General features: G+C 41.8%; 1 protein-coding gene across 1 annotated transcript; it reads left to right on the forward strand.

The window, feature by feature from the left end:
• Positions 1-240: 240 nt before the first annotated feature.
• On the forward strand, positions 241-24,310 carry LOC118378333 (dynactin subunit 2). The gene is made up of 13 exons (XM_035765312.2): positions 241-455; positions 6,540-6,608; positions 10,458-10,554; positions 12,390-12,451; positions 12,658-12,756; positions 12,955-13,115; positions 13,556-13,706; positions 13,911-14,015; positions 14,308-14,385; positions 14,586-14,657; positions 14,974-15,076; positions 16,695-16,786; positions 24,052-24,310. Exons 1-13 carry the CDS (start codon positions 420-422, stop codon positions 24,136-24,138), a joined length of 1,212 nt encoding a protein of 403 aa, XP_035621205.1. The 5' UTR covers positions 241-419; the 3' UTR covers positions 24,139-24,310.
• The last annotated feature ends 366 nt before the right edge of the window (positions 24,311-24,676 follow it).

The following is a 24,676-nucleotide window of genomic DNA, read 5'->3' on the forward strand; positions in this document are numbered from 1 at the left end:
CATGTGTTATTGTTTTTTGTCACACTGCTTTGCTTTATCTTGGCACGGTCGCAGTTGTAAATGAGAACTTGTTCTCAACTGGCCTACCTGGTTAAATAAAGGTGAAATTAATACAAATAACAAAGTAAAGAGGAAGTAGAATCCTTTACTTCCGTTGTTTATATGTGCCCATAGCAACGTTCGAAAATGAGAGGGATACTTAACCCGTACAGTAGGTGGCGGCATCCACCACTAACGTATGTTTGTGGACTTCCGTAATACCATAGACGAAGATTCGTTTGCTGCTTGTTTATTCCGTTGGTGATAGCTATATAACGGAGTAAAAACTTGTCCACACGGTCTATTTCAAAGACCGTTGGCAGATTTTTTTCCTTCTTGTCTACTCATCCACCACCCGTGTCGTCATTGCATCCTCACAAATGGCTGATCCCAAATACGCCAACTTGCCTGGAATTGTAAGTGGCTTGTTAGCTTGCTTGCTATTCACATTGTCGCGTTGTTAGTAGGTAAGCACAAGTGTTTATAAGATGTTTGATGAATGCTAGCTAAACTCTCATCAAAACCACAGAGTCCCGGCAGCTAGTTAACTATTTAACGAGTTATCCAAACGTTTGATAGCTAGCATTGGTTTGCCACACATTAGCCTGATATGATAAAAAAAAGCCTGATATGATAACGTTATCGTACTAGCTAGTGACCTAAGTTAACGGTAACTTCTTATATGCATTGAAATTGACCGTTAAATAACAGACATATCTACAACTCATCACATTTCTAAACGTAGTCTTTGGACGGCTAACTAGCTATTAGTCAGGCTAACAAATCATGCAGCAGCTAGCTAATCCAGTGGTGTGATTGAATGTTGGCCAGCCAAAGCTAGCTCTGCTATAGTAGCTAGTTAGCGAAATTTGCTTTTGGTGGTTCCAGTCATTGGGTGGGTGGTTCACGCTATAAAACTGATGACTACAGTCAGTACAGGGAACTAATTTGGCACTTCATCTCTTTTTATCCCTGATATTTACAATAGTGATTTGACAGAAGTAGGCGTACATATCCTGAGCTATGTAACGTTAGGCATTTAAAAAAAAGTTATTAACACAACAAATATAAAAAAAACAAATGTACAATTTCATAAACCTAACAGTCAATTTGTTAAATACTTTTGTGGTGCGTATTGCTTTTTTTGTTTTTACATTTACTGATAATTTCAAAATAATATTTCAATTATATCTTAAATAATGTGAAGAGGGGTTTGTTCTCTGCCCACTTCATTTTATGGACAAAGAATCTTCCATGAAAGGTAAACGAATTAACAATGAAAGTTAAATCAGGGTCCATATCATTTGGATCAAAAATAAAACATATCAGAGTCTTTCAAATTAACATTAATAGTTGTTTCTTTTAAAATAAAATATTCTAACTCACACAAATCTTCTGACATAAGAGCAGTCCCAAAATATCATGTTTGTAATGGCTTTTCCAGGATTGAAATACATTTTATTTGTGACAATTCAAATTGAAATACAAAAATGATATTGAATTATAGGTTACCTATTTTGGATTTTAAAACGCTGAATTTTGCCGAAAGGTGACTAGTTTGCATCCCTGTATCCACCTGCAATGCCTCAACAGGTGTCGTCTTGAAGGCCCCCACACACAATCTCAGGGTCCTAGACTGTATCCTTTCCATGCGCTGTAGTACTGTTTTGGCTGCCGATCCATATACACCCATAATTCAAAGATGACCTTATACCTGGTACATATTTTTTTTATTTAACTAGCCAAATTAAGAACAGATTCCTATCTCAGTTGTTGAATCTTGTTATGCTCATACAATTATGTACACATGTTAAATATGCTGAAAATAAACACAGTTGACAGTGAGAGGACGTTTATTTTTTTGCTGAGTTTATCTGAGTTATTCAGGATATAATCTTTGCTATGCTGGCTAGGCCCGTCGGTGAGCAAGGCGGTTGAGGGAGGGGATACGGGGAGACTGACAGGACATTATGCTTGCTGCAAGCTACTAGTAATGATGGCTAGTATCTATATAGATAAAAAATAATAACTGCAACATGCATAATTTTCAATGATTTTAGTGAGTTAGTTCATATTAGGAAATCAGTGAATTTTAAATACATTTATTAGGCCCTAATCTTTGGAATACACATTAATGGGCAGGGGCGCAGCCATGGGTTGTGATGTGAGGGCATAGGCCCATCCAGCCAGTCAGTGAGGTTTTCCCCCACAAAAGGGTGTTAAAGGGTGGGCTTACAGACCGATACTTTTCAGTTAAATTAGCTGTCCGGGTGGCTGGTCTCAGATTATCCCGCAGGTGAAGACAGTAGATATCTGGGCTGTTGTGGTTACATGTGGTCTGTGGTTGAGGCTGGTTGTACAAACTAGAGGTCGACCGATTAATCGGAATGGCCGATTAATTAGGGCCGATTTCAAGTTTTCATAACAATCGGTAATCAGCATTTTTGAACACTGATCATGGCCGATTTACATTGCACTCCACGAGGAGACTGTGTGGCATGCTGACTGCCTGTTATGCGAGTGCAGCAAGGAGCCAAGGTAAGGTGCTAGCTAGCATTAAATGTATCTTGTAAAAAAACAATCAATCTTAACATAATCACTAGTTAACTACACATGGTTGATGGTATTGCTAGATATTATCTAGCGTGTCCTGCGTTGCATATAATCTGACTGAGCATACAAGTATCTAAGTATCTGACTGAGCGGTGGTAGGCAGAAGCAGGCACTTAAACATTCATTCAAACAGCACTTTCGTGCGTTTTGCCAGCAGCTCTTCGTTGTGCGTCAAGCATTGCGCTGTTTATGACTTCAAGCCTGTCAACTCCTGAGATGAGGCTGTTGTAACCGAAATGAAATGGCTAGCTAGTTAGCGCGCGGTAATAGCGTTTTAAACTTCACTCGCTCTGAGCCTTCTAGTAGTTGTTCCCCTTGCTCTGCATGGGTAACGCTGCTTTGATGGTGGCTGTTGTCGTTGTGTTGCTGGTTCGAGCCCAGGGAGGAGCGAGGAAAGGGACGGAAGCTATACTGTTATACTGGCAATACTGAAGTGCCTATAAGAACATCCAATAGTCAAAGGTATATGAAATACAAATGGTATAGAGGGAAATATTCCTACAATTCCTATAATAACTACAACCTAAAACTTCTTACCTGGGAATATTGAAGACTCCTGTTAAAAGGAACCACCAGCTTTCTTTCATATGTTCTAAGTGAAGAACTCAAACATTAGCTTTCTTACATAACACATATTGCACATATTGCACTCTTCTCCAACACTTTGTTTTTGCATTATTTAAACCAAATTGAACGTTTCATTATTTACTTGAGGCTAAATTGATTTTATTGATGTATTATATTGAGTTAAAATAAGTGTTCATTCAGTTTTGTTGTAATTGTCATTATTACAAAAAAAAATGGGCCGATTTAATCGGTTTCGTCTTTTTTTTTTTTGGTCCTCCAATAATCGGTATCGGTATCGGCGTTGAAAAATCATAACCGGTCGACCTCTTATGTGGAGTGCAATAGAGATTGTATCATCTGTGGATCTGTTTGGGCGGTATGCAAATTAGCATGGGTCTATGGTTTCTGAGATAATGGTGTTGATGTGAGCCATTACCAACCTTTCAAAGCACGTCATGGCTACGGACGTGAGTGCTACAGGTCTGTAGTCATTTAGGCAGGTTGCCTTTGTGTTCTTGGGCACAGGGACTATGGTGGTCTGCTTGAAACAACATGTTGGTTTTACAGACTCAATCAGGGACATGTTGAAAATGTCAGTGAAGACACCTGCCAGTTGGTCAGCACATGCCCGGAGCATACGTCCTGGTAATCCGTCTGGCCCCGCAGGCTTGTGTATGTTGATCTGTTTAAAGGTCTTACTCATTCATGCTGGCTACGGAGAGCGTGATCACACAGTCGTCCGGAACAGCTGATGCTCCCATGCATGCCTCAGTGTTGCTTGCCTCGAAGTGAGCATAGAAGTGATTTAACTCGTCTGGTAGGCTCGTGTCACTGGGCAACTCGTGGCTGTGCTTCCCTTTGTAGTCTGTAATAGTTTGCAAGCCCTGCCACATAAGACGAGCATCGGAGCCGGTGTAGTATGATTCAATCTTAGCCCTGTGTTGACGCTTTGCCTGTTTGATTGTTCGTAGCAGGGCATAGCAGGATTTCTTGTAAGCTTCCGTGTTAGAGTCCTGCACCTTGAAAGCGGCAGCTCTACCCTTTAGCTCAGTGCGAATGTTGCCTGTAATCCAGTTTTGTGAAATAGTCACAGCCCAGCAATTCAGAAAGGTCCAGCAGTTCTGGGAAGTTTGATGGGCCTGCTCCTACTTTGTTAGATGGTACAGACATTTAAAACCCTCAATGAATGCTTCGTGCTCAAGCACTGTGGTTGGCTCAAACCATGACTGAGGAGCCTGTGAACAGGACACACAGACCGACCGAGAGAGGGAGACAGCACAAACACACAGTGTGAGACCTGTGCCAAAAAAGGAAACTAAAACAAAATAAAATGTTAGATTGCACATGTGATATTGCACTATATAGTCTGACCACTTTCAGATAATTCCTTTGTTTTTGAATAGCCACATACCAATATATCCCCCTGTAGAGTAACTTTAGTGCATCATAGGTTGCTAGCTATCTGGTAGAAAATAACCATGCTAGCTAGTTATCCAGTGAATTGTTTCAATCCACCTTCCAAATGTGAAATTACAAGCCACTTACCGTACCTAAAGGTGTTCTAAGCAGGTGTCTTGTTGTGAAGGTAACCAGCTAGCTATGCTAGCCGGTGCCAGTGGGCAGGCAAACTAACATTAGCCAATAGTTCCTTTTTCATAGCCAGCTAGCGATCTAACTTACTGGTAACTAGCTGCATATGTTACCATAATTAGCTAGCTACTATTAGCTCCCCGTGTCCCCTCCACTGAGCTTTATAGTCCCCTCCCGTGAAATTCTCACACACACTGACTATTCTTCTTCTGTGGGGTTTCACACTGACATTTGACATTTGACCTGCCTCTCACTCGGACTGTCAACGGGAAAGGCGAATCATCCGTCACGCTGAAAACAACTGGGCATGAAAAAACGCACTTCACCTGTGTTCTGAGCTGCACGGCATCGGGAGAAAAGCTTCCACCGATGTTAATTTTTAAACGCATGACGATGCCAAAAGAAAAATTCCCGAGAGGAATTGTTATGAAAGTCAACAAGAAAGGATGGCTGACGGAAGGCCTAATGCATGAATGGCATACGGAGTGTTACGGCAAGCGACCGGGAGGATTCTTTCACAAGAACAAGGCATTGCTCGTGTTGGACAGCATGAGGGCCCACATAACAGATTCTGTGAAAGAAGCCATCAAGAGGACAAACTCAATTCCAGCTGTGATTCCTGGGGGCACAACAAAGTATTTGCAGCCACTCAACGTCTGTAAATCGTGCATTTAAGGTGGCGCTCTGTGTTCAGTGGGAGGCTTGGATGACAAGTTGGGAGAAATCCTTCACTAAAACGGGCCGCATGCGAAGAGCCACTTACGGTCAAATCTGCCAGTGGGTGGAGCATTGTCAAAAAAATCCACTTTCATCAACGGGTTTCGAAAGGCTGGACTGCTGCGTGTTGTTGAGGGCAGTTCAGCGGGGAATTTGCCTCCGGATGAAAGTGACGAGAGCGACAATGAAAACGATCCAACATCGGATGAAGCAATTCTGAGGCTATTCAACTCCGACACCGAAGGAGATGACTTCAGTGGTTTCAGTGCACAGGAGGAGGAAGATAGTGACTTTATTGGTAGGCTACTGTTTCATTTTTGTTACAAGCTGTGTTTCGTTTAAAGGCTGTGTGAAGTTAATTTGTTTCAATGTACCGGTAGGCACCTGTGGCTTATAGACATGTGTGGCATATTTATGTACAAAATACATTTTTTTTTTTTTTTTAAATCAGTTGGTGCGGTTTATATTCAGGTGTGCTTAATAGTCCAGAAATTACGGTATATTTTACATTTAGTTATCTTTTGTTTGTTTTTAGTCCCATCCTTTAGCTACCCTCAACCCCTCCCTTCTATCTCTGAAGACTATCCAGTTTTGATTTCTATTTGACATATATATTTTTAAACTGAAAGTGACAGTTGCTAGCAAGCACAGGCAACCTAACCTCTCTTCCACCTCACGTTAACGAAACCCCACCCACAGGTTTTGACAATCAACACAGGTCGAAAACCGTAACACAAATGAAGAAACTAAATAGCAAATTAAGCATTGTGAATGATAATTTTGACGGTCTTAAACCACAGAGTATGGAAAATCATTGACAATTATTTATATTTTGTCACAGTTTATGCTATCACAACAAGGAAACTAAATGGCAACTCGACTTCATCTCGGGCCTAACACCCGTGCCAATACCCTCCAAACACCGGCTTCTTGGCCTTTATCACTTAATCAGAACACAAGTAGCTAGCTATGTTAATGTAATATTGATTGATGGAATGATTTTGTATTCATAGGCGTCCAACGAGCCAGATGTATATGAGACCAGCGAGCTGCCAGAAGATGACCAGGCACAGTTTGAGTCGGTGAGTGAAAGTTGGAGAGAGGAAAGAAGGGATTGTGGAGAGCGAAAGGAAGAGTTTCAACCCCCAAATACAGTTTTAGAATCATCTGTTGTGGCGTAGCAGCATGACTTCCTCTATGATAACCACTGCATGATACAGAGTGGTTGGTTGATTGATTAGCATCTCTGTATCATCATGCTGGCTCATGGATCAAGTCTGCTGTAGAACATACTTAAATGACGTTTGACTCCCACTACAACCTAATAGTGGTTTCCCTCCCATATCCCAAACCCTACCCCTCCCTCCGCGTGTCTTGTTGTTGCCTTCTCTCCCCACCCACCCCTCCTGGAAGGCTAGTTTGTACAAGTAAGAGTTTATTTTTGTCTCAGTGCGGTTAAATCCTTCATGTCCCCTTTTCTTCCCCTCTTCAGATTGGGTGGAAATTGAGAATAGCCTACTTACTTGATGTAATGTGTCCCATTGCTCTGTATCAATTCTGTTTTATTATAATTTTTTTTGTAATGTGCACTTGGCCAAATGGTTTATCACTTTTGTAGGGAGTGGTGTTTTTCATTTGATTAGTGTTCATGCAAGACATTTAGTAGGCCTAATAACCCTCTGTTTTCACCTCGACAGAATTGTAGCACGTCAGAGGATATTGAATCTAAGATGTCTCTGTTATTGGGTGTGCTGTTAAGAGATCTGCTAATGTATTTGTTTTAACATCCCTTTCGCCCATTCATAACAGTGTACATGTTAACAGAAGCTTAGTAACTAAAGATTGTTAGGAACTACATTGCTTATCAAACACTAGGTGTGATACTGCAACACACACTGAAACCATTCAGAATGTCAATTGCAGATATGCATAAGCCTACTTTTAATATCTGAAGACCATCGGGATTTCATCATACCCACACAGTGTCTTAATGGATGGGTGTTGCACTCGGTTGAGTTTATTTACTTCACGGCGCTAAACCTATTTTCTTTCTAACCATCGCGTCTTTGACTTAGGGGCTCAGAAATGGCTTTTCCCTCCTGACAATCCCCTCCTTCCACTGACTACATGATGCTAACAATACCAAGTACAGGATTAGAGGCTTCAGTAAATGGTGAGGGGCTCAGGCCATATGTTGCCTACACACACAGGATATCAGTCACACATTCTGTGTGTACTGTATGATTTGTGACGTCAACAGTCTATAACCAATGCTGCTAATGTATCACAGTAACCACAGCGCAGGCCCTGTGGGGCTGAGAGAGAGTGAACCGTGACGTCATGATGATCAGACGGTCAGCCTTGCTCAGAACACTGTTCTCTTTATTGGCAGTGACGGGCTGGCTGCTACTGTTGTGCATGGCATGTGATAACCACATTAATCTGTGTTTCTCTCTCTTTTCTACTCTTCCCCCCGTGGTCTTCCTCTTTCTCTAACTCTCCTTGGGAACCTGAGGAGCTGGTAAGATCCTCAGTGACTGACTGACTTACCCCTCCCTCCCTCCCTTCCTCCTAACATCTACTTGTCAGTCTTTTGCATGCATCTCTGTACTGTGTGTGTCGGTTTTTACTGTCTGTATTAGTGGTGATTAATCCCATGAGCCCCTTTGTGAGCTGATCATTTGAACTTTAGACACATTGATGACTTCATACTCAACCTAGTGCACAATTGCATGAGGCTCCAGAATGATGCTCTTCAAGTTTGATTAGTCGTAGGTTCCCGGAACAACTAATGATAGGAGTCTGACTCTTCCAATGAGTAGATGCATGTCACAGATGGATTTATTAACAGGTAATAGCTGATCTCATAGAAGTCATGCAGAGATGAAAGACCAAAGCCACAGGAGAAACTCTGAATACCAAATAAGCTAAAGGCTGAAACTAAAACCAAACTCTACCATAGGATGTGCTGTGGGTTTCATGCTACTGTATTCTTCGCTCCCCCCTACCATTTTCCTAAGGTTTTAAGCCCCATAGCTTCCATCAGTCAGCTGTGCATGCGGTTCATTTTCATGTAGAGCAGTCGTTCTTGGATACCTCAGAGTCAATGTTCATTTTCCATCCACATTCTCTTCACACCCTCTTACACAATTAGTTGTTCCGTTTCATTGGTCAATAGAGCTTGTCTACTTAGTGCGGAAATCCCGCTAGCAGGATCAAATTCAACAACATCCAGTGAAATCGGAGCGCGCCAAATTCAAAATACAAAATCGTAATATTAAGCATTCTTGAAAATGCAGGTGTTTTACATAATTTAAAAGCTTAACTTCTTGTTAATCCAGCCGCATTGTCAGATTTCAAAAAGGTTTACGGCGAAAGCATACCACGCGATTGTCTGAGGACTGCGCCCCACACTCAAAAGCATTCGAAACATTTTCCAAACCAGCACAGGTGACACAAAAGTCAGAAATAGCGATAAAATAAATCACTTACCTTTGAAGATCTTCCTCTGTTTGCAATCCCAAGGGTCCCAGCTACACATCAAATGGCCGTTTTGTTCGATAAAGTCCATCTTTATGTCCCAGAAAAGTCAGTTTAGTTGGCGCGCTTGATTCAGTAATACACAAAGGAATCCCAAAAGTTACCATTAAACTTTGTCCAAACAAGTCAAACAATGTTTCTAATCAATCCTCAGTTACCCTAATATGTAAATAAACAATAAAATTTAAGACGGAGAATAGTATGTTCATTACCGGAGATAAATAACAAAGTGAGCACCCTCATCCACGCGAGCTATAATCCTACAGCCAAAATGGGAGCCACCTAGAAAAACTTCAAATTCTAGCTAATTCTTCAAAAAACAAGCCTGAAACTCTAAGGACTGTTGACATCTAGTGGAAGCCCTAGGAATTGCAATCTGGGAGGTATAATCCTTTGATTTTCCCAATAACAAGGATTTGAATGGGCAGACACCTAAAAATAAATAATAATTCTGGATTCTCCTCGGGTTTTTGCCTGCTATATCAGGTATGTTATACTCGCAGACATTATTTTAACAGTTTTAGAAACTTCAGAGTTTTCTATCCAATTATATGCATATCCTAGCTTCTGGGCCTGAGTAACAAGGAAGTTTACTTTGGACACGTCAGTCATCCGAATTTCTCAATACTTCCCCCGTTGATTGTGGACCCAGTTGAAACCATCCATGCCATGCCTTCATACCTTTGTGTTCAGGATTAAATTGTTTCTCTTTTCCTGATCAAATCATAAATCAGCCATTTCGGTTTTCCTTCCTGGAGAATAGACTGGTTTCTCCAACTGTGTGTGTGTGTGTGTGTGTGTGTGTGTGTGTGTGTGTGTGTGTGTGAGCTGTCGTTGATTGGCATCTCACTGGGGTCCTCTTTCAAACCGTGTGAATAAACTCTTCATTGAGCTGTATCTTTGTGACTGGTTTAATGTATTGACTGTTAAAGACTACAGATGACAATTCGTTTTGTGGCTAGAATCTGGTGCATGAGCCCTGTACAATAAATAAATTCTGGAGGCTGGATGTACACATCTAATGGTTCTGGTTGTACAGATGCATAGGACTAGTTCCCAGATCATATTTAAAGAGTCAGTGTGACAGATGGCCCATGGTTAGAACACTAACAGCAGAAATACCCATCAATCTATCAATCAACTGGGAATCAATCCTTAAGAATAATTTTGCCCTCGATCCACTCGCATACCTCTCTATTCCCAAACCATGTGTACATATGCGACTGTCGAGATTGGCTGGTAAGATCTCTGAGTGGATTGGAGACGCGAAAGTGAAGAATATGGCTGCATCTCAATAGTATAAAGAGAGCTGAGATGCAGCCTGTGTCTGTTGCGTATTCCTGTGGTGTATCTGACATTACGTTCTCTCTGGGTGCCTCCCTCCATAACAGGAAGAGCTGTGCAGTGACAGTGTGGAGAGGATTGTGGTCAACCCTAATGCAGCTTACGACAAGTTCAAGGACAAACGCGTCAGTACTAAAGGAATCGGTCAGTCTACTACATCCAACAGCTGGATGTCCAGGCATGATATACAGTGCATTCAGACCCCTTGACTTTTTCCACATTTTAAGTTACAGCCTTATTCTAAAATGCATTACATTTGTTTTTGTTCATCTTCAATCTACACACAATACCCCATAATGACAAAGCGAAAACAGTTGTTTTAAATATTATTTTTGCATAAACAAGTAACCGTTACTTTATTTACATAAGTATTCAGACCCTTTGCTATGAGACTCAAAATTGAGCTCCGGTGCATCCTGTTTCCATTGATCATCCTTGATGTTTCTATAACTTTACCTGCGGTAAATTTAAATTTTATTGGTACGGTAGACAGGTGTGTAAGGTCCCACAGTTGACGGTGCATGGCAGAGCAAACTCCAAGCCATGAGGTCGAAGGAATTGTCCGTAGAGCTCAGACACAGGATTGTGTCCAGGCACAGATCTGGGGAGGGTACCAAAAAATGTCTGCAGCATTGAAGGTCCCCAAGAACACAGTGGCCATCATTCTTCAATGGAAAAAGTTGTGAACCACCAAGACTTTTCGTTGAGCTGGCCACACGGCCAAAATAACAATAGAGGGAGAAGGGCCTTGGTCAGGGAAGTGACCAAGAACCCAATGCTCACTCTGACAGAGCTCCAGAGTTCCTCTGTGGAGATGGGAGAACCTTCTAGAAGGACAACTATCTCTGCAGCACTCCACCAATCAGGCCTTTTATGGTAGAATGGCCAGACAGAAGCCAATCCTCAGTAAAAAGGCACATGACAGCCCAGTTGAAGTTTGCCAAAAAGCACCTAAAGGACTCTGACCACGTGAAGCAGTATTTTTATGGTCTGATGAAGATTGAATTATTTTTGGCCTCAATGGCAAGCGTCTTATCTGGAGGAAACCTGGCACCAATCCCTACGGTGAAACGTGGTGGCAGCAGCATCATGCTGTGGGGATGTTTTTCAGCAGCAGGGACTGGGAGACTAGTCAGGATCAAGGGAAAGATGAACGGAGCAAAGTACAGAAAGATCCTTGAAAACCTGTTCCAGAGTGCTCAGGACCTCAGACAGGTTCACCTTCAAACAGGACAACGACCCGAAGCACTCAGTCAAGACGACGCAGGAGTGGCTTCAGGACAAGTCCTTGAGTGGCCCAGCCAGAGCCCGGACATGAACCAAACCGAACATCTCTAGAGAGACCTGAAAATAGCTGTGCAGTGACGCTCCCCATCCAACCTCACAGAGGTTGAGAGGATCTGCAGAGAAGAATGGGAGAAACTCCCCAAATACAGGTGTGCCAAGCTTGTAGCGTCATACCCAAGAAGACTCGAGGCTGTAATCGCTGCCAAAGGTACTTCAACAAAGTGATGAGTAAAGGGTCTGAATTCTTATGTAAATGTGATAATTCAGTTTTGTTTTTTAATACATTTGCAAAAATGTCTACATCTCTTTTTGCTCTGTCAATATGGGGTATGGTGTGTTGATTGAGGATTTAATTTTTTTCCATTTTAGAATAAGGCTGTAACGTAAACAACATATGGAAAATCAAGGGGTCTGAATACTTTCCGAATGCACTGTAGGGGCAGTAGTTTTCCCCTCACCACACGACCTGACCTGGAATAACTTTTCCTGCATATTGTATCTTATTATTGTTATTATTATTATAATATAGTCTATATGCAGAGCAGTTAACCTCAGTCACATGATCAGGAAGACTCATGGCTCGCCGAACAGGGTCAGGGAAAACTTCTGGCCCTAGACATCAGGCATTTCATGAATTGGTCACAAATCACCTAATATTCTGCTTTTTCCTGTAATAAATGTGTCCCTTCCAGACTTCTCCGACTGTATCAGTAAGAACAAAAGAGTGGGCTATGAGTCTGGAGAATATGAGATTGTGAGTAGACCCTGGGCCTACATTATTGAATTTCATATTGATCATCTTAGTTATATAAATAACACTTGAATTTCTGTGAAATCAATGTCAAGACCTTTTTCCATTCTAATCGTGTGTTATTTTGCTGTCTGTTCAAGTGCTTCACTGTTTTAACTGGTTTTCCTCTCCCTCTTCTTTCACTTAATCCCCCTTTTCTCCCTGTCTAGTTGGCAGAAGGCTGTGGGGTGAAGGAAACCCCCCAGCAGAAGTACCAGCGGCTGGTCAATGAGATCCAGGAGCTCAGTCATGAGGTGGAAACCATCCAGGTAGGGCCCAGACACAGTTCCAAGCAACCTGTTTGCTTCCTAGCCCTTACACCCTACCCCCTAGGCCTAGACTATCCAGGTCAGACAGGAAAATCAGGAATCCCTTAAACCATCCTTTATGTACTGTATACACCATTTGACCTAGACCTACCCCAAATCAGTGGTTGCCCTTTTCACATCTGTCTCGCTCTCCCCCAGGCGACCACGAAGGATAGCAGTGCAGAGGAGCGTCTGACCCCAGTAGTCCTAGCCCAGCAAGCTGCCCAGCTCAAACAGCAGCTGGTCTCTGCCCACCTGGACACTCTGCTGGGACCACAGGCATATATCAACCTAGCTGACCCAGACAGAGCACTGGCCAAGTAAGTAAGTAAGGGAGGGTAAGGGACTCCCTTCTGGGTCCCAGAAGAGCTCGCCAAGTGAGAGGACAGGGAGGGAAGTAGGAAGGGATTAAAAATGGTAGCAAATGCAATTTAGTCTCAAATGGTTACATACAGTAGTTGTCAGAAAGGGAGACGATATTACTTAGTCTTGGCAGTCGCTGCTCTTATTAAAGACTTAAAAGGTGTCAGGAAGCCTAGCGGTTAAGAGCGTTCCCTGAGCCGACTAGGTGAAAAATCTGATGATGTGCCCTTGAACAAGGTACTTAAACCCTAATTGCTCCTGTAAGTCACTGCATAGGGGCATCTGCTAAGTGACTCAAATGTAAAAGACTGTCTTCTTATCCCCCTTATGTTTTTTCCTTACCTTCCCTCTCACTTCTCCACCCTTTTGTTCTCTATTTGTTTCTCTCCACCCCCAGGCGTCTGCTAACCCAGCTGGAGGCAGCGAGGAGCAGTAGGAGGAGTACAGGGGAGGGGAAGGCCTCAGCAGCATCTAAAGCTCCCGATGGTGTGGTGCTCTATGAGCTGCACAGCCGGCCAGAGCAGGAGAAGTTCACAGACGCTGCCAAGGTAAGGGGCCTGGGTGTCTGCCAAATGGTCACCAGTTGCTGTGCATGCGCATGTGAGTGAGGAGAGCTCAATGAGTGTTAGCTTTTGTGTCTGTTGTGCTAGATGGGTTGGTGATGTAATGTTAGGTGTGTGAGGTCTGTTGACTAAATTATTTGTCTTTGTTACGTGATTTGGTAGTTAATTCTCCATCTCTCCTGTGTGTAGATGGCAGAGCTGGAGAAGCGGCTTGCAGAGCTGGAGACTGCTGTGGGCTCTGGATCAGACAAACTGGGTCCTCTGAGTGCTGGGGTGCAGGGAAGCAGTCTCATGGTGAGTCTCTTCTGCACTCTTTTTTTCAGTACTGAACTCCACCCATATCGTCAATCACTGTTAACCCTTTGACTGATTTTGAGACATTCTATCTGTGTCATCAATCACTGTTTGGTACTGAGGCAGAATTACTCAATATTATTAAGTTCAACCTACATAACCACAACTTCACTCACTTCGTGGTCATGATTGGAAGCCAATGAATCCCTGTTAACCTTGTGACTGTCTCTCTCTCTCCCCCCCTTTCCATCTCCCTCTTTCTCTTCTCCATGCTGTCTCCCCCACCTCCCAGGACACCATGGAGCTGCTGCAGGCGCGGGTCAGTGCTCTGGACTCAGCCACTCTGGACCAGATAGAGGCCAGACTGCAGGTTAACACACCTTTACCATTGCAGAGGCAAATACAAAACGGATCAGTGTCTGGGGCAACTTCAGCCTACTCCACACTGTGTGTCTTGCCGCTTCTAGTTGTCAGAAGGCCTGGAGGGACCTTGACAACCAACACCATTTGTTGTCGTACTGCAATACTACACTTATGTACATGTGGTGATTTTGTGTTGTCTATGTATAGAGTGTCCTGGGGAAGATGAATGAGATTGCAAAGCACAAGGCAGCCATCGAAGATGCTGATACACAAAACAAGGTCAGTAACTACCTGGTTTTTATGTCAACTTGTAAAATGTGAACTTTATACCGCATCTTAGGACTATTTCACGCAACATTTTTCAAGTAATTGTGGGCTGACCAGGAAAAACTATTGGCACAAACTATGCCCTATTGATCAAACCCAGACAATCCACTACTAACCATATAATTATTCCGACTGCATTTTACAGCAACTCGTTCTGCTGTCAATCAATATTGTTCACACCCGACCGTATCATTATTTGGTCTGCAACTTGTTCCATTAACTATTATTTAATTTATATTATTCCGATAACTGTTATGTTGTCTGTCAGGTGTCTCAGCTGTATGACGTGGTGCAGAAGTGGGACGCCATGGCAACCTCTCTGCCTCAGGTGGTGCAGAGGCTCATGGCTGTCAAAGAGTTGCATGAAGAAGGTAATAACTAAGGCTGGTTCCATTACTGTGTAACTGACGGTTATGGATAAGGACATGAAAATAAAATAACCGTAAAAAAATACGGGGTTGGGGGAACAAACAGGTGACGGAAGCCGGACATTTGTGCGGTTGAGTCGGTTTCTGAGGTAACATGGACTCTGAACAACGTGATGAAACTTTGTTGCTCCTTGCTGAAGTAAGCAACAAATAAAATAAAGCTTTATTTATACAGCACATTTCAGACATGGAATGCAACACAATGTGCTTTACAGGAAAAAACTAACAATGAAAATAAAAGCTGAAATATTTACTATACAACAAGATAAAAAAAAGAAAAAAAAGAATGACAAACTGAACAACTAAAAAGCTCCTGAAGGAAAAGTAAAGCTAAACATGTTTTTTAAGATCTCTTTTAAATATGTCCACAGTTTTGCCCCCCCCTCATGTTTTCTGGCAAGCTATTCTATATATATATATATATTTATTTATTTATTTATATATTTATTTATATATTTATTTATTTATATATATATTTATTTATATATATTTATTTATATATATTTATTTATATTTATTTATATATATATATATATTTATTTATATATATATATTTATATTTATTTATTTAACCAGGTAGGCCAGTTGAGAACAAGTTCTCATTTACAACTGTGACCTGGCCAAGCAGTGCAACACAAACACAGAGTTACACATGAAATAAAAGTATATATACAGTGTGTGCAAATGAGGTAGGATAACGGAGGTAAGGCAATAAATAGGCCATAGTGGCGAAATAATTACAATATAGCAATTAAACGCATAACTAAAGGCTGCCTGTCCAATGCGTCCAGTCCTAGGCTTTGGGATAGTTAAATGCCAGTTCCAGAGTACCTAAGGGACCTACTGGTTTGACTGGTAGACTCATTTGTACACTCGCAATGGCTGCCTAGTATTGACATTTCCATGTAATATAGAAGAAGTTCATTCAAATGATTACTGATGTGGCACGTGGAATGTACTGTATTTATTTAGAATTTTTTGTTATGTCAGTCGAATCTACAAATCACTTCACATATTGATAGGTACACTTCCTGCTTTGCTCCTCTGGGAACACTCGCAATGGCTGCCAGTCCACCCATTATGCAATCATTGACTTGAATTGAGACACCCTTTCTGTTTCTATGGCAGTACATGCAGTCAGGAGCACATGCTGTAAAAAAAAAAAATGTTTTGCTATTCGAAAGGTTATTACGGAGACCATGGTCATTTGGCTGGCCAATTACGATCATCCAAAAAGCCATGACTGTAACAACCCTAGTAATAACCTGACAATCTCACCCGGTGTCCATACTTTTGGCAAACAAATTGTTATTTGAGTTGCACTGGATTCGGCTAGAATTTTGCTCTTTTGGGACTAGGCTTGACTCGCTGGCTGCGATTTACACAGGCAGCCCAAATCTGATATTTATTATCTGACAATTATTGGCAAAATATCTGATTGGTCAAAATATCAGAATTGGGCTGCCTGTGTAAATGAAGCTATAGTAATGCAGATTGCTTAACTCTGATGGACAGTGTCTGTCTGTGATGACCTGACTCATAAGTCTTAGTCTCTCTATAGCCATGCAGTTTGGTCAGCTGCTGACCCACCTGGACACCACCCAGCAGATGATCAACAACTCTCTGAAGGACAACGGAACACTGCTCTCACAGGTAGGAAACACTACATCACTCTGCTGTGGGACACATTTCACACTGCTCTCACAGGTTGGTAGGACTGCTGCTGGGACTGACGTGACCTTTACATGACTGAGCTCTTGTACCTTTCACACTGTATTGAGCTGAACTGTACTGCACTTGTCTGTTTACCCATCCATCATAGTTGCTGGAACTGTGCTGAATGTGAAATGATGGTGTGGAAAGGGTAATAAAGTTCTCTTGTCTACCCGGGACAAACATGTCCATGTACTTGATCCCCATGGTGTCACCTGTACATCATGCATTGTCTTTTTTTTGTTGACAAAAGGTCTTACTCTTGTGTAGCTAGACAGCCTGTCCATTCAATACATTAAACCAAATAAATGCACTTAACTTAAAATCATTGTTTATGAATTACCATAGACGTATGTAATGATTTTGCAAGAAATGGAAGTCTTTTTATGTACAGTGCCTTCACATCCCTTGACTTTTTCCACATCTTGTTGTGTTATAGCCTACATTTAAAATGGATTTAAATTGAGCTTTTGTGTCACTGGCCTACACACATTTTTATAAATGTAATAAAAAGCTGAAATGTCTCATCTAGGTATTCAACCCCTTTTATTATGGCAGGCCTAAATAAGTTCAGGACAAAATTTGCTTATCAAGTCACATATGTTGCATGGACTCACTGTGTGCAACAATAGTGTTCAACATGATTTTTAAATGACTACCCCATCTCTGTACCCCACACATACAATTATCTCTAAGGTCCCTCAGTCGAGCAGTGAATTTCACACACAGATTCGACAACAAACACCAGGGAGATTTTTAAATGGATCGCAAAGAAGGGAACCTGTTGTTATTTATTTGTTTACAGTGCATTCGGAAAGTATTCAGACCATTTTGTTAAGGTCCAGCCTTATTCTGAAATCGATTAAATGTCCCCCCCACACAAATCTACATACAATACCCCATATTCACAAAGCAAAAACAGGGTTTTATATATTTTTGCAAATTTGTAAACAACGGAAATATTACATTTACATAAGTATTCAGACCCTTTACTCACTACTTTGATGAAGCACCTTTGGCAGCGATTACAGCCTCAAATCTTTTTGGGTATGACGCTACAAGCGTGGCACACCTGTATTTGGGGAGTTTCTCCCATTCTTCTCTGCAGATCCTCTCAAACTCTGAGGTTGGCTGGGAAGCGTCACTGCACATCTATTTTCAGGTCTCTCTAGAGATGTTCGATTGGGTTCATGTCCGGGCTCTGGCTGGGCCACTCAAGGACATTCAGAGACTTGTCCAGAAGCCACTCCTGCGTTGTCTTGGCTGAGTGCTTAGGGTCGTTGTCTTGTTTTGAAGGTGAACCTTCGATCCTGTCCGAATGCGCTGTATATCATGCCTTACTTGTCCCGAAGCCACTACTGTGTTGTCTTGGCTGTGTGCTTAGGGTCGTTGTCCTTTCCGAAGGTTAAACTCCGATTCAGTCTGAGGTCCTGAGCGCTCTGGAACAGGTTTTCAAGGATCTTTCTGTACTTTGCTCCGTTCATCTTTCCCTTGATTCTGACTAGTCTACCAGTCCCTGCTGCTGAAAAACATCCCCACAGGATGGTGCCAGGTTTCCTCGACATGATTCTTGGCATTCAGGCCAAAGAGTTCAGCAGGCTGTCATGTGCCTTTTACTAAGGAGTGGTTTCAGTCTGTCCACTGTACCATAAAGACCAGATTGATGGAGTGCTGCAGAGAGGATTGTCCTTCTGGAAAGTTCATCCATCTGCACAGAGTAACTCTGGCTCTCTGTCAGTGACCATCGGGTTCTTGGTCACCTCCCTGACCAAGGCCCTTCTCCCCCGATTGCTCAATTTAGCTGAGCGGCCAACTCTAGGAAGAGTCTTGGTGGTTCCAAACTTATTCCATTTAAGAATGATGTAGGCCACTGTGTTTTTGGGGACCTTCAATGCTGCAGAGATTTTTTTGGTACCCTTCCCCAGATTTGTGCCTCGACTCAATGCTGTCTCGAGCTCTACTGACAATTCATTCGACATCATGGTTTGGATTTTGCTCTGACATGCACTATCAACTGTGGGACCTTATATAGACAGGTGTGCTTCTACACCTGCATTGCTTGCTGTTTGGGGTTTTAGGCTGGGTTTCTGTACAGCACTTTGAGATATCAGCTGATGTACGAAGGGCTATATAAATTAATTTGATTTGTGTGCCTTTCCAAATCATGTCCAAACAATCCACCACAGGTGGACTCCAAGTTGTAGAAACATCTCAAGGATGATCAATTGAAACAGGATGCACCTGAACTCAATTTGAAGTCTCATCGCAAAGGGTCTGAATAAGTATGTAAATAAGGTATTTCGATTTGATTTAAAAACACATTTGCAATTTTTTAAAATTCACCTCGTCATTATGGGGTATTGTGTGTAGATTGAGTTATTTAATTAATTTTAGAATATGGCTCTAACGTCACCATGTGGAAAAAGGGAAGGGGTCTGAATACTTTGAATGCCCTGTATGTCAGGGACCATGTACATTGCACCAGATTTAGCTAGACAGCTAATTTTAATCTGTCGTCCCTGGGTAGAAAACAATCATCATTACAATGCTACAATATAGCACACTATTTAAAATGTGGGTGGTTGGGTGGGTGGATGGATAAATATACAGTAGTACATGTAAAAAGTTTGGACACCTACTCAGGGTTTTTCTTTTTTACTATTTTCTACATTGTAGAATAATAGTGAAGATGTCAAAACTATGATTGGTTGGTTTCTTGGTTTGTCAAATGATTGCCTCGCCTGGTTCACCAACGACTTCTCTGATAGAGTTCAGTGTGTCAAATCGGAGGGCCTGTTGTCCGGGCCTCTGGCAGTCTCTATGGGGGTGCCACAGAGTTCAATTCTTGGACCGACTCTCTTCTCTGTATACATCAATGATTTCACTCTTGCTGCTGGTGAGTCTCTGATCCACCTCTACGCAGACGACACCATTCTGTATACTTCTGGCCCTACTTTGGACACTGTGTTAACAACCCTCCAGGCGAGCTTCAATGCCATAACTCCTTCCGTGGCCTCCAATTGCTCTTAAATACAAGTAAAACTAAATGCATGCTCTTCAACCGATCACTGCCTGCACCTGCCCGCCTGTCCAACATCACTACTCTGGACGGCTCTGACTTAGAATACGTGGACAACTACAAAGACCTAGGTGTCTCGTCAGACTGTAAACTTTCCTTCCAGACTCACATCAAACATCTCCAATCCAAAGTTAAATCTAGAATTGGCTTCCTATTTCACAATAAAGCATCCTTCACTCATGCTGCCAAACATACCCTTGTAAAACTACAAAATAGCCTCCAATGCCCTACTCAATAAATTGGATGCAGTCTATCACAGTGCCATCCGTTTTGTCACCAAAGCCCCATATACTACCCACCACTGCGACCTGTATGCTCTCGTTGGCTGGCCCTCGCTTCATACTCGTCGCCAAACCCACTGGCTCCAGGTCATCTACAAGACCCTGCTAGGTAAAGTTCCCCCTTATCTCAGCTTGTTGGTCACCATAGCTCCACCCACCTGTAGCACGCGCTCCAGCAGGTATATCTCTCTGGTCACCCCCAAAACCAATTCTTTCTTTGGCTGCCTCTCCTTCCAGTTCTCTGCTGCCAATGACTGGAACGAACTACAAAAATCTCTGAAACTGGACACACTTATCTCCCTCACCAACTTTAAGCACCAGCTGTCAGAGCAGCTCACAGATTACTGCACCTGTACATAGCCCATCTATAATTTAGCCCAAACTCCCTCTCCCCCTACTGTAATTATTTATTTATTTTGCTCCTTTGCACCCCATTATTTCTATCTCTACCTTGCACATTCTTCCACTGCAAATCTACCATTCCAGTGTTTTACTTGCTATATTGTATTTACTTTGCCACCATGGCCTTTTTTTGCCTTTTTGCCTCCCTTATCTCACCTCATTTGCTCACATTGTATATAGACTTATTTTTCTACTGTGTTATTGACTGTATGCTTGTTTTACTCCGTGTAACTGTGTTATGTGTCGAACTGCTTTGCTTTATCTTGGCCAGGTCGCAATTGTAAATGAGAACTTGTTCTCAACTTGCCTACCTGGTTAAATAAAGTTGGGAAAAATGAAATAACACATGGAATCATTTAGAAACCAAAAGAATGTTATATATATTTTAGATTCTTCAAAGTAGCCACCGTTTGCCTTGATGATGACAGCTTTGCATTCTCTCAACCAGTTTCACGAGGTAGTCACCTGGAATGCTTTTCCAACAGTCTTGAAGGAGTTCCCACATATGCTGAGCACTCGTTGGCTGCTTTTCCTTCACTCTGCGGTCCCACTCATCCCAAACCATCTCAATTGGGTTGAGGTATGGTGATTGTGGAAGCCAGGTAATCTGATGCGGCATTCATCACTCTCCTTCTTGGTCAAATAGCCCTTCCACAGCCTGGAGGTGTGTGTTGGGTCATTGTCCTGTTGAAAAACAAATGATATTCCCAGTAAACACAAACCAGATGGGATGGCGTAACCAGCATGGCTGCCACAGCATTCTGCAGCGATTAGTGTACCTTCAATTATAAATAAATCTGTCAACAGAAAAGAACCATCGCACCACCTCCATGCTTCAGTGGGAACCACACATGCGGAGATCATCCGTTCACCTACTCTGCGTCTCACAAAGACACGGCGGTTGGAACCCAAAAATTTCAAATTAGGACAGATTTCCACCGGTCTAATGGCCATTGCTCGTGTTTCTTGGCCCAAGCAAGTCTCGTCTTTTTAGTAGTGGTTTCTTTGCAGCAATTTGACCACGAAGGCCTGATTCACGCAGTCTCCTCTGAACAGTTGATGCTGAGAGGTCTGTTACTTGAACTCTGAATAATTTATTTGGGCTGCAATCTGAGGTGCACTTTTAACTCTAATGAACTTATCCTCTGCAGTAGAGGTAACTCTGGGTCTTCCTTTCCTGTGGCAGTCCTCACGAGAGCTAGTTTCATCATAGGGCTTTATAGTTTTTGTGACTGCACTTGAAGAAACTTTCAAAGTTCTTGACATTTTCCAGTTTGACTGACCTTCATGTCTTAAAGTAACGATGCACTGTTGTTTCTCTTTGCTTATTTGAGCTGGTCTTGCCATAATATGGACTATCTTCTGTATACCAACCCTACCTTGTCACAACTGACTGCTCAAACACATTAAGAAGGACACATTCAACAAATGAACCCTCAACAAGGTACACCTGTTAATTGAAATGCATTACAGGTTACTACCCCACGTAGCCTGTTGAGAGAATGCCAATTGTGCAAAGCTGTCATAAAGGCAAAGGGTCGCTGCTTTGAAGAATCTCTAATATAAAATATATTTTGTTTTGTTTCACACTTTTTTGGTTATTACATGATTCCATGTGTTATTTCATAGTTTGTCTTCACTAGTGTTCTACAATGTAGAAAATAGTAACAATAAAAACACTGGAATGAGTAGGTGTATCCAAAATTGACTGGTACTGTATGTGAGTACAAAAATATACATTTACATTTAAGTCATTTAGCAGACGCTCTTATCCAGAGCGACTTACAAACACAACACGCATGATAAAACAACGCATCAAAGCGTATTTCAATGTCATGCGTGCGTATTTTAATGTCCCCTCTTGCATTCTCTTGATGTTACCCTAAAGTATACAATGCTTTAACCACAACATGTAAAGTGTTGGTCCCGGGTTTCATCAGCTGAAATAAAAGATCCCAGATTTAAAAAAGCGAGACGCTTTTGTCGTCCTTGTATTATCCTTGCAATATGTAACAAACTGCTTAAGAGGTGGTGGGGCAAGGTCATGAGTGATCATAAACAGCAGAGTGGTGTCGGCAAGGCATAATAATCTGTCCAAGCTCAGGTTGTATTGCTTAATGATATTGCAGTGGTAGACGGGTAAAAAAAAAAAAAGCAGACATTGAATATCCCTTGAGCATGGTGGATTTATTAATTACACTTTGGATGGTGTATCAATACACCCAGTCATTACAAAGATACAGGCGCCTTTCCTAACTCAGCTGCCAGAGTGGAAGGAAACCGCTCAGGGATTTCACCATGAGGCCAATGGTGATTTTAAAACAGTTGGTTTAATGGCTGTGATAGGAGATAAGAGGATGGATCAACGGTATTGTAGTTACTCCACAATGCTAACAAATTACAGAGTGAAAAGAAGGAAATATTCCATAACACGCACCTGTTTGAAATAAGCCACTGCAAAAAAATGTGGCAATGAAGTAAACGTTTTGTCCTGAATACAAAGCGTTATGTTTGGGCCAAAACATCACTGAGTACCACACTTCATATTTTCAAGCATGGTGGTGGCTGCATCATGTTATGGATATGCTTGTCATTGGCAAGTACTAGAGAGTTTTGGGGATAAAAAGAATATAGCTAAGTACAGGCAAAATCCTAGAGTAAAATTACCTAAAACACAAGGCCAAATATAAACAGGAGTTGCTTACCAAGACATCGAATGTTCTTGAGTGGCCCAGTTACAGTTTTGACTTAAATTGACTTAAATCTATGGCAAGACTTTGACAATTTAGAAATGATCAACGACTAACTTGACAGAGCTTTGTAACAACAATGTTTGAGTATTTTCTGAAAGCACTATACTTTACCAATATTTACAATGACACCCCTGTTTGTGCATGGCCATTCGGTTACTTAAAACGTCTTTAGTTTGATGGTGCCCAGATTATATCTGTTTACAATTTTGATACTCTACCAGCCCCAAAGACTTAAGTTAGTATTTGTATAATTCATACAATCTTAGTTAAAATCACTTGTTTTCATAATTAGGCTGCTTGGCTCAGGGTCATTAACACTGTTACAATTGCCCCAAACCCTTGCAACCATGATAAAACCATATGCCTAGCAAAAAACAAGTGCTAAATGTAAATGTTTAGCTAAAATAGTGATTAAGTTATGTTTGTTTGAATTATTTGATGTTTATGCTCAGGACAGTAAGAACAATGCAGCCAGTGGAAACATTTTATTTCACCCATAAAACATGCAAATAGTGAGATTTGGGTGAAAGCAGGGAGAGAATCTAAAAGGAAATGTGCTGAGTGAATTTCATCACTCTAGCATGTTTCTGTTTGGGCAAATTGAAGGTGTTTCAATTGTCCCTTGTCGCTATTGCTGCCGGTCTCCCCTACTGTACAGGCATTGACTCTGTTAACATATCCCCCTCCCAGGTGCAGGCGACCATGAAGGAGAATCTCCTGTCGGTAGAAGAGAACTTTGCTGCCCTGGACCAGAGGATGAAAAAGTTCAACAAATAAATCTGCTTAGTTTGAAAAACTGCTCTTGGTCGAGTTTGGAAAATGTCGGAGAGGGAGAGATTGGCGTCTTTTCCACTTCTCTCCCTGTCTGTCTTCATCTATTCCTCTGCCTTTTTTTTCTGGAAGCCGGAATGTGTGATCAAGTGGCTTATAATAAAAAATGGAGACCAAATGTTCTTGTCTATTCTCCCTTCCCAACCGCTTTTCTTTCCCATTGAAACATGTTATATTTGGAATGCAATGCAATACACCACCCACTATACAGAATCCCATTCAAATGTTTACTTTGGCTGAAATGCATTATTATTATGGAGTGGTTGCGGATCTGACCATTTGGGGATCTTTAGTCCAAAGCTTCTGCACATGTGCGGATCACGTTCCTACGCAGGTGTATATTGTCCACTTTACGCACAGGACAGGCTACTCAGGCAGATGATGCTACTTTTAATACTCATATTAAAGCTCAATGTCTGCAAGATCACATAATGATCACAGTATTCTACATAACCTAATATAATTGCCTAGTATAACATTACTG

The sequence above is a fragment of the Oncorhynchus keta genome, chromosome 21 (genome assembly GCF_023373465.1).
Source record: "Oncorhynchus keta strain PuntledgeMale-10-30-2019 chromosome 21, Oket_V2, whole genome shotgun sequence".
In the NCBI taxonomy this organism is placed as follows: domain Eukaryota; kingdom Metazoa; phylum Chordata; class Actinopteri; order Salmoniformes; family Salmonidae; genus Oncorhynchus; species Oncorhynchus keta.

Bases quoted from the DNA above. Each gene is read 5' to 3' on its own strand.
- LOC118378333 (XM_035765312.2), top strand. From the start codon at position 420: ATGGCTGATCCCAAATACGCCAACTTGCCTGGAATT. The intron at 12,452-12,657 runs GTGAGTAGACCC...CTCCCTGTCTAG, and splicing joins AGTCTGGAGAATATGAGATT to TTGGCAGAAGGCTGTGGGGT. The intron at 12,757-12,954 runs GTAGGGCCCAGA...GCTCTCCCCCAG, and splicing joins ATGAGGTGGAAACCATCCAG to GCGACCACGAAGGATAGCAG.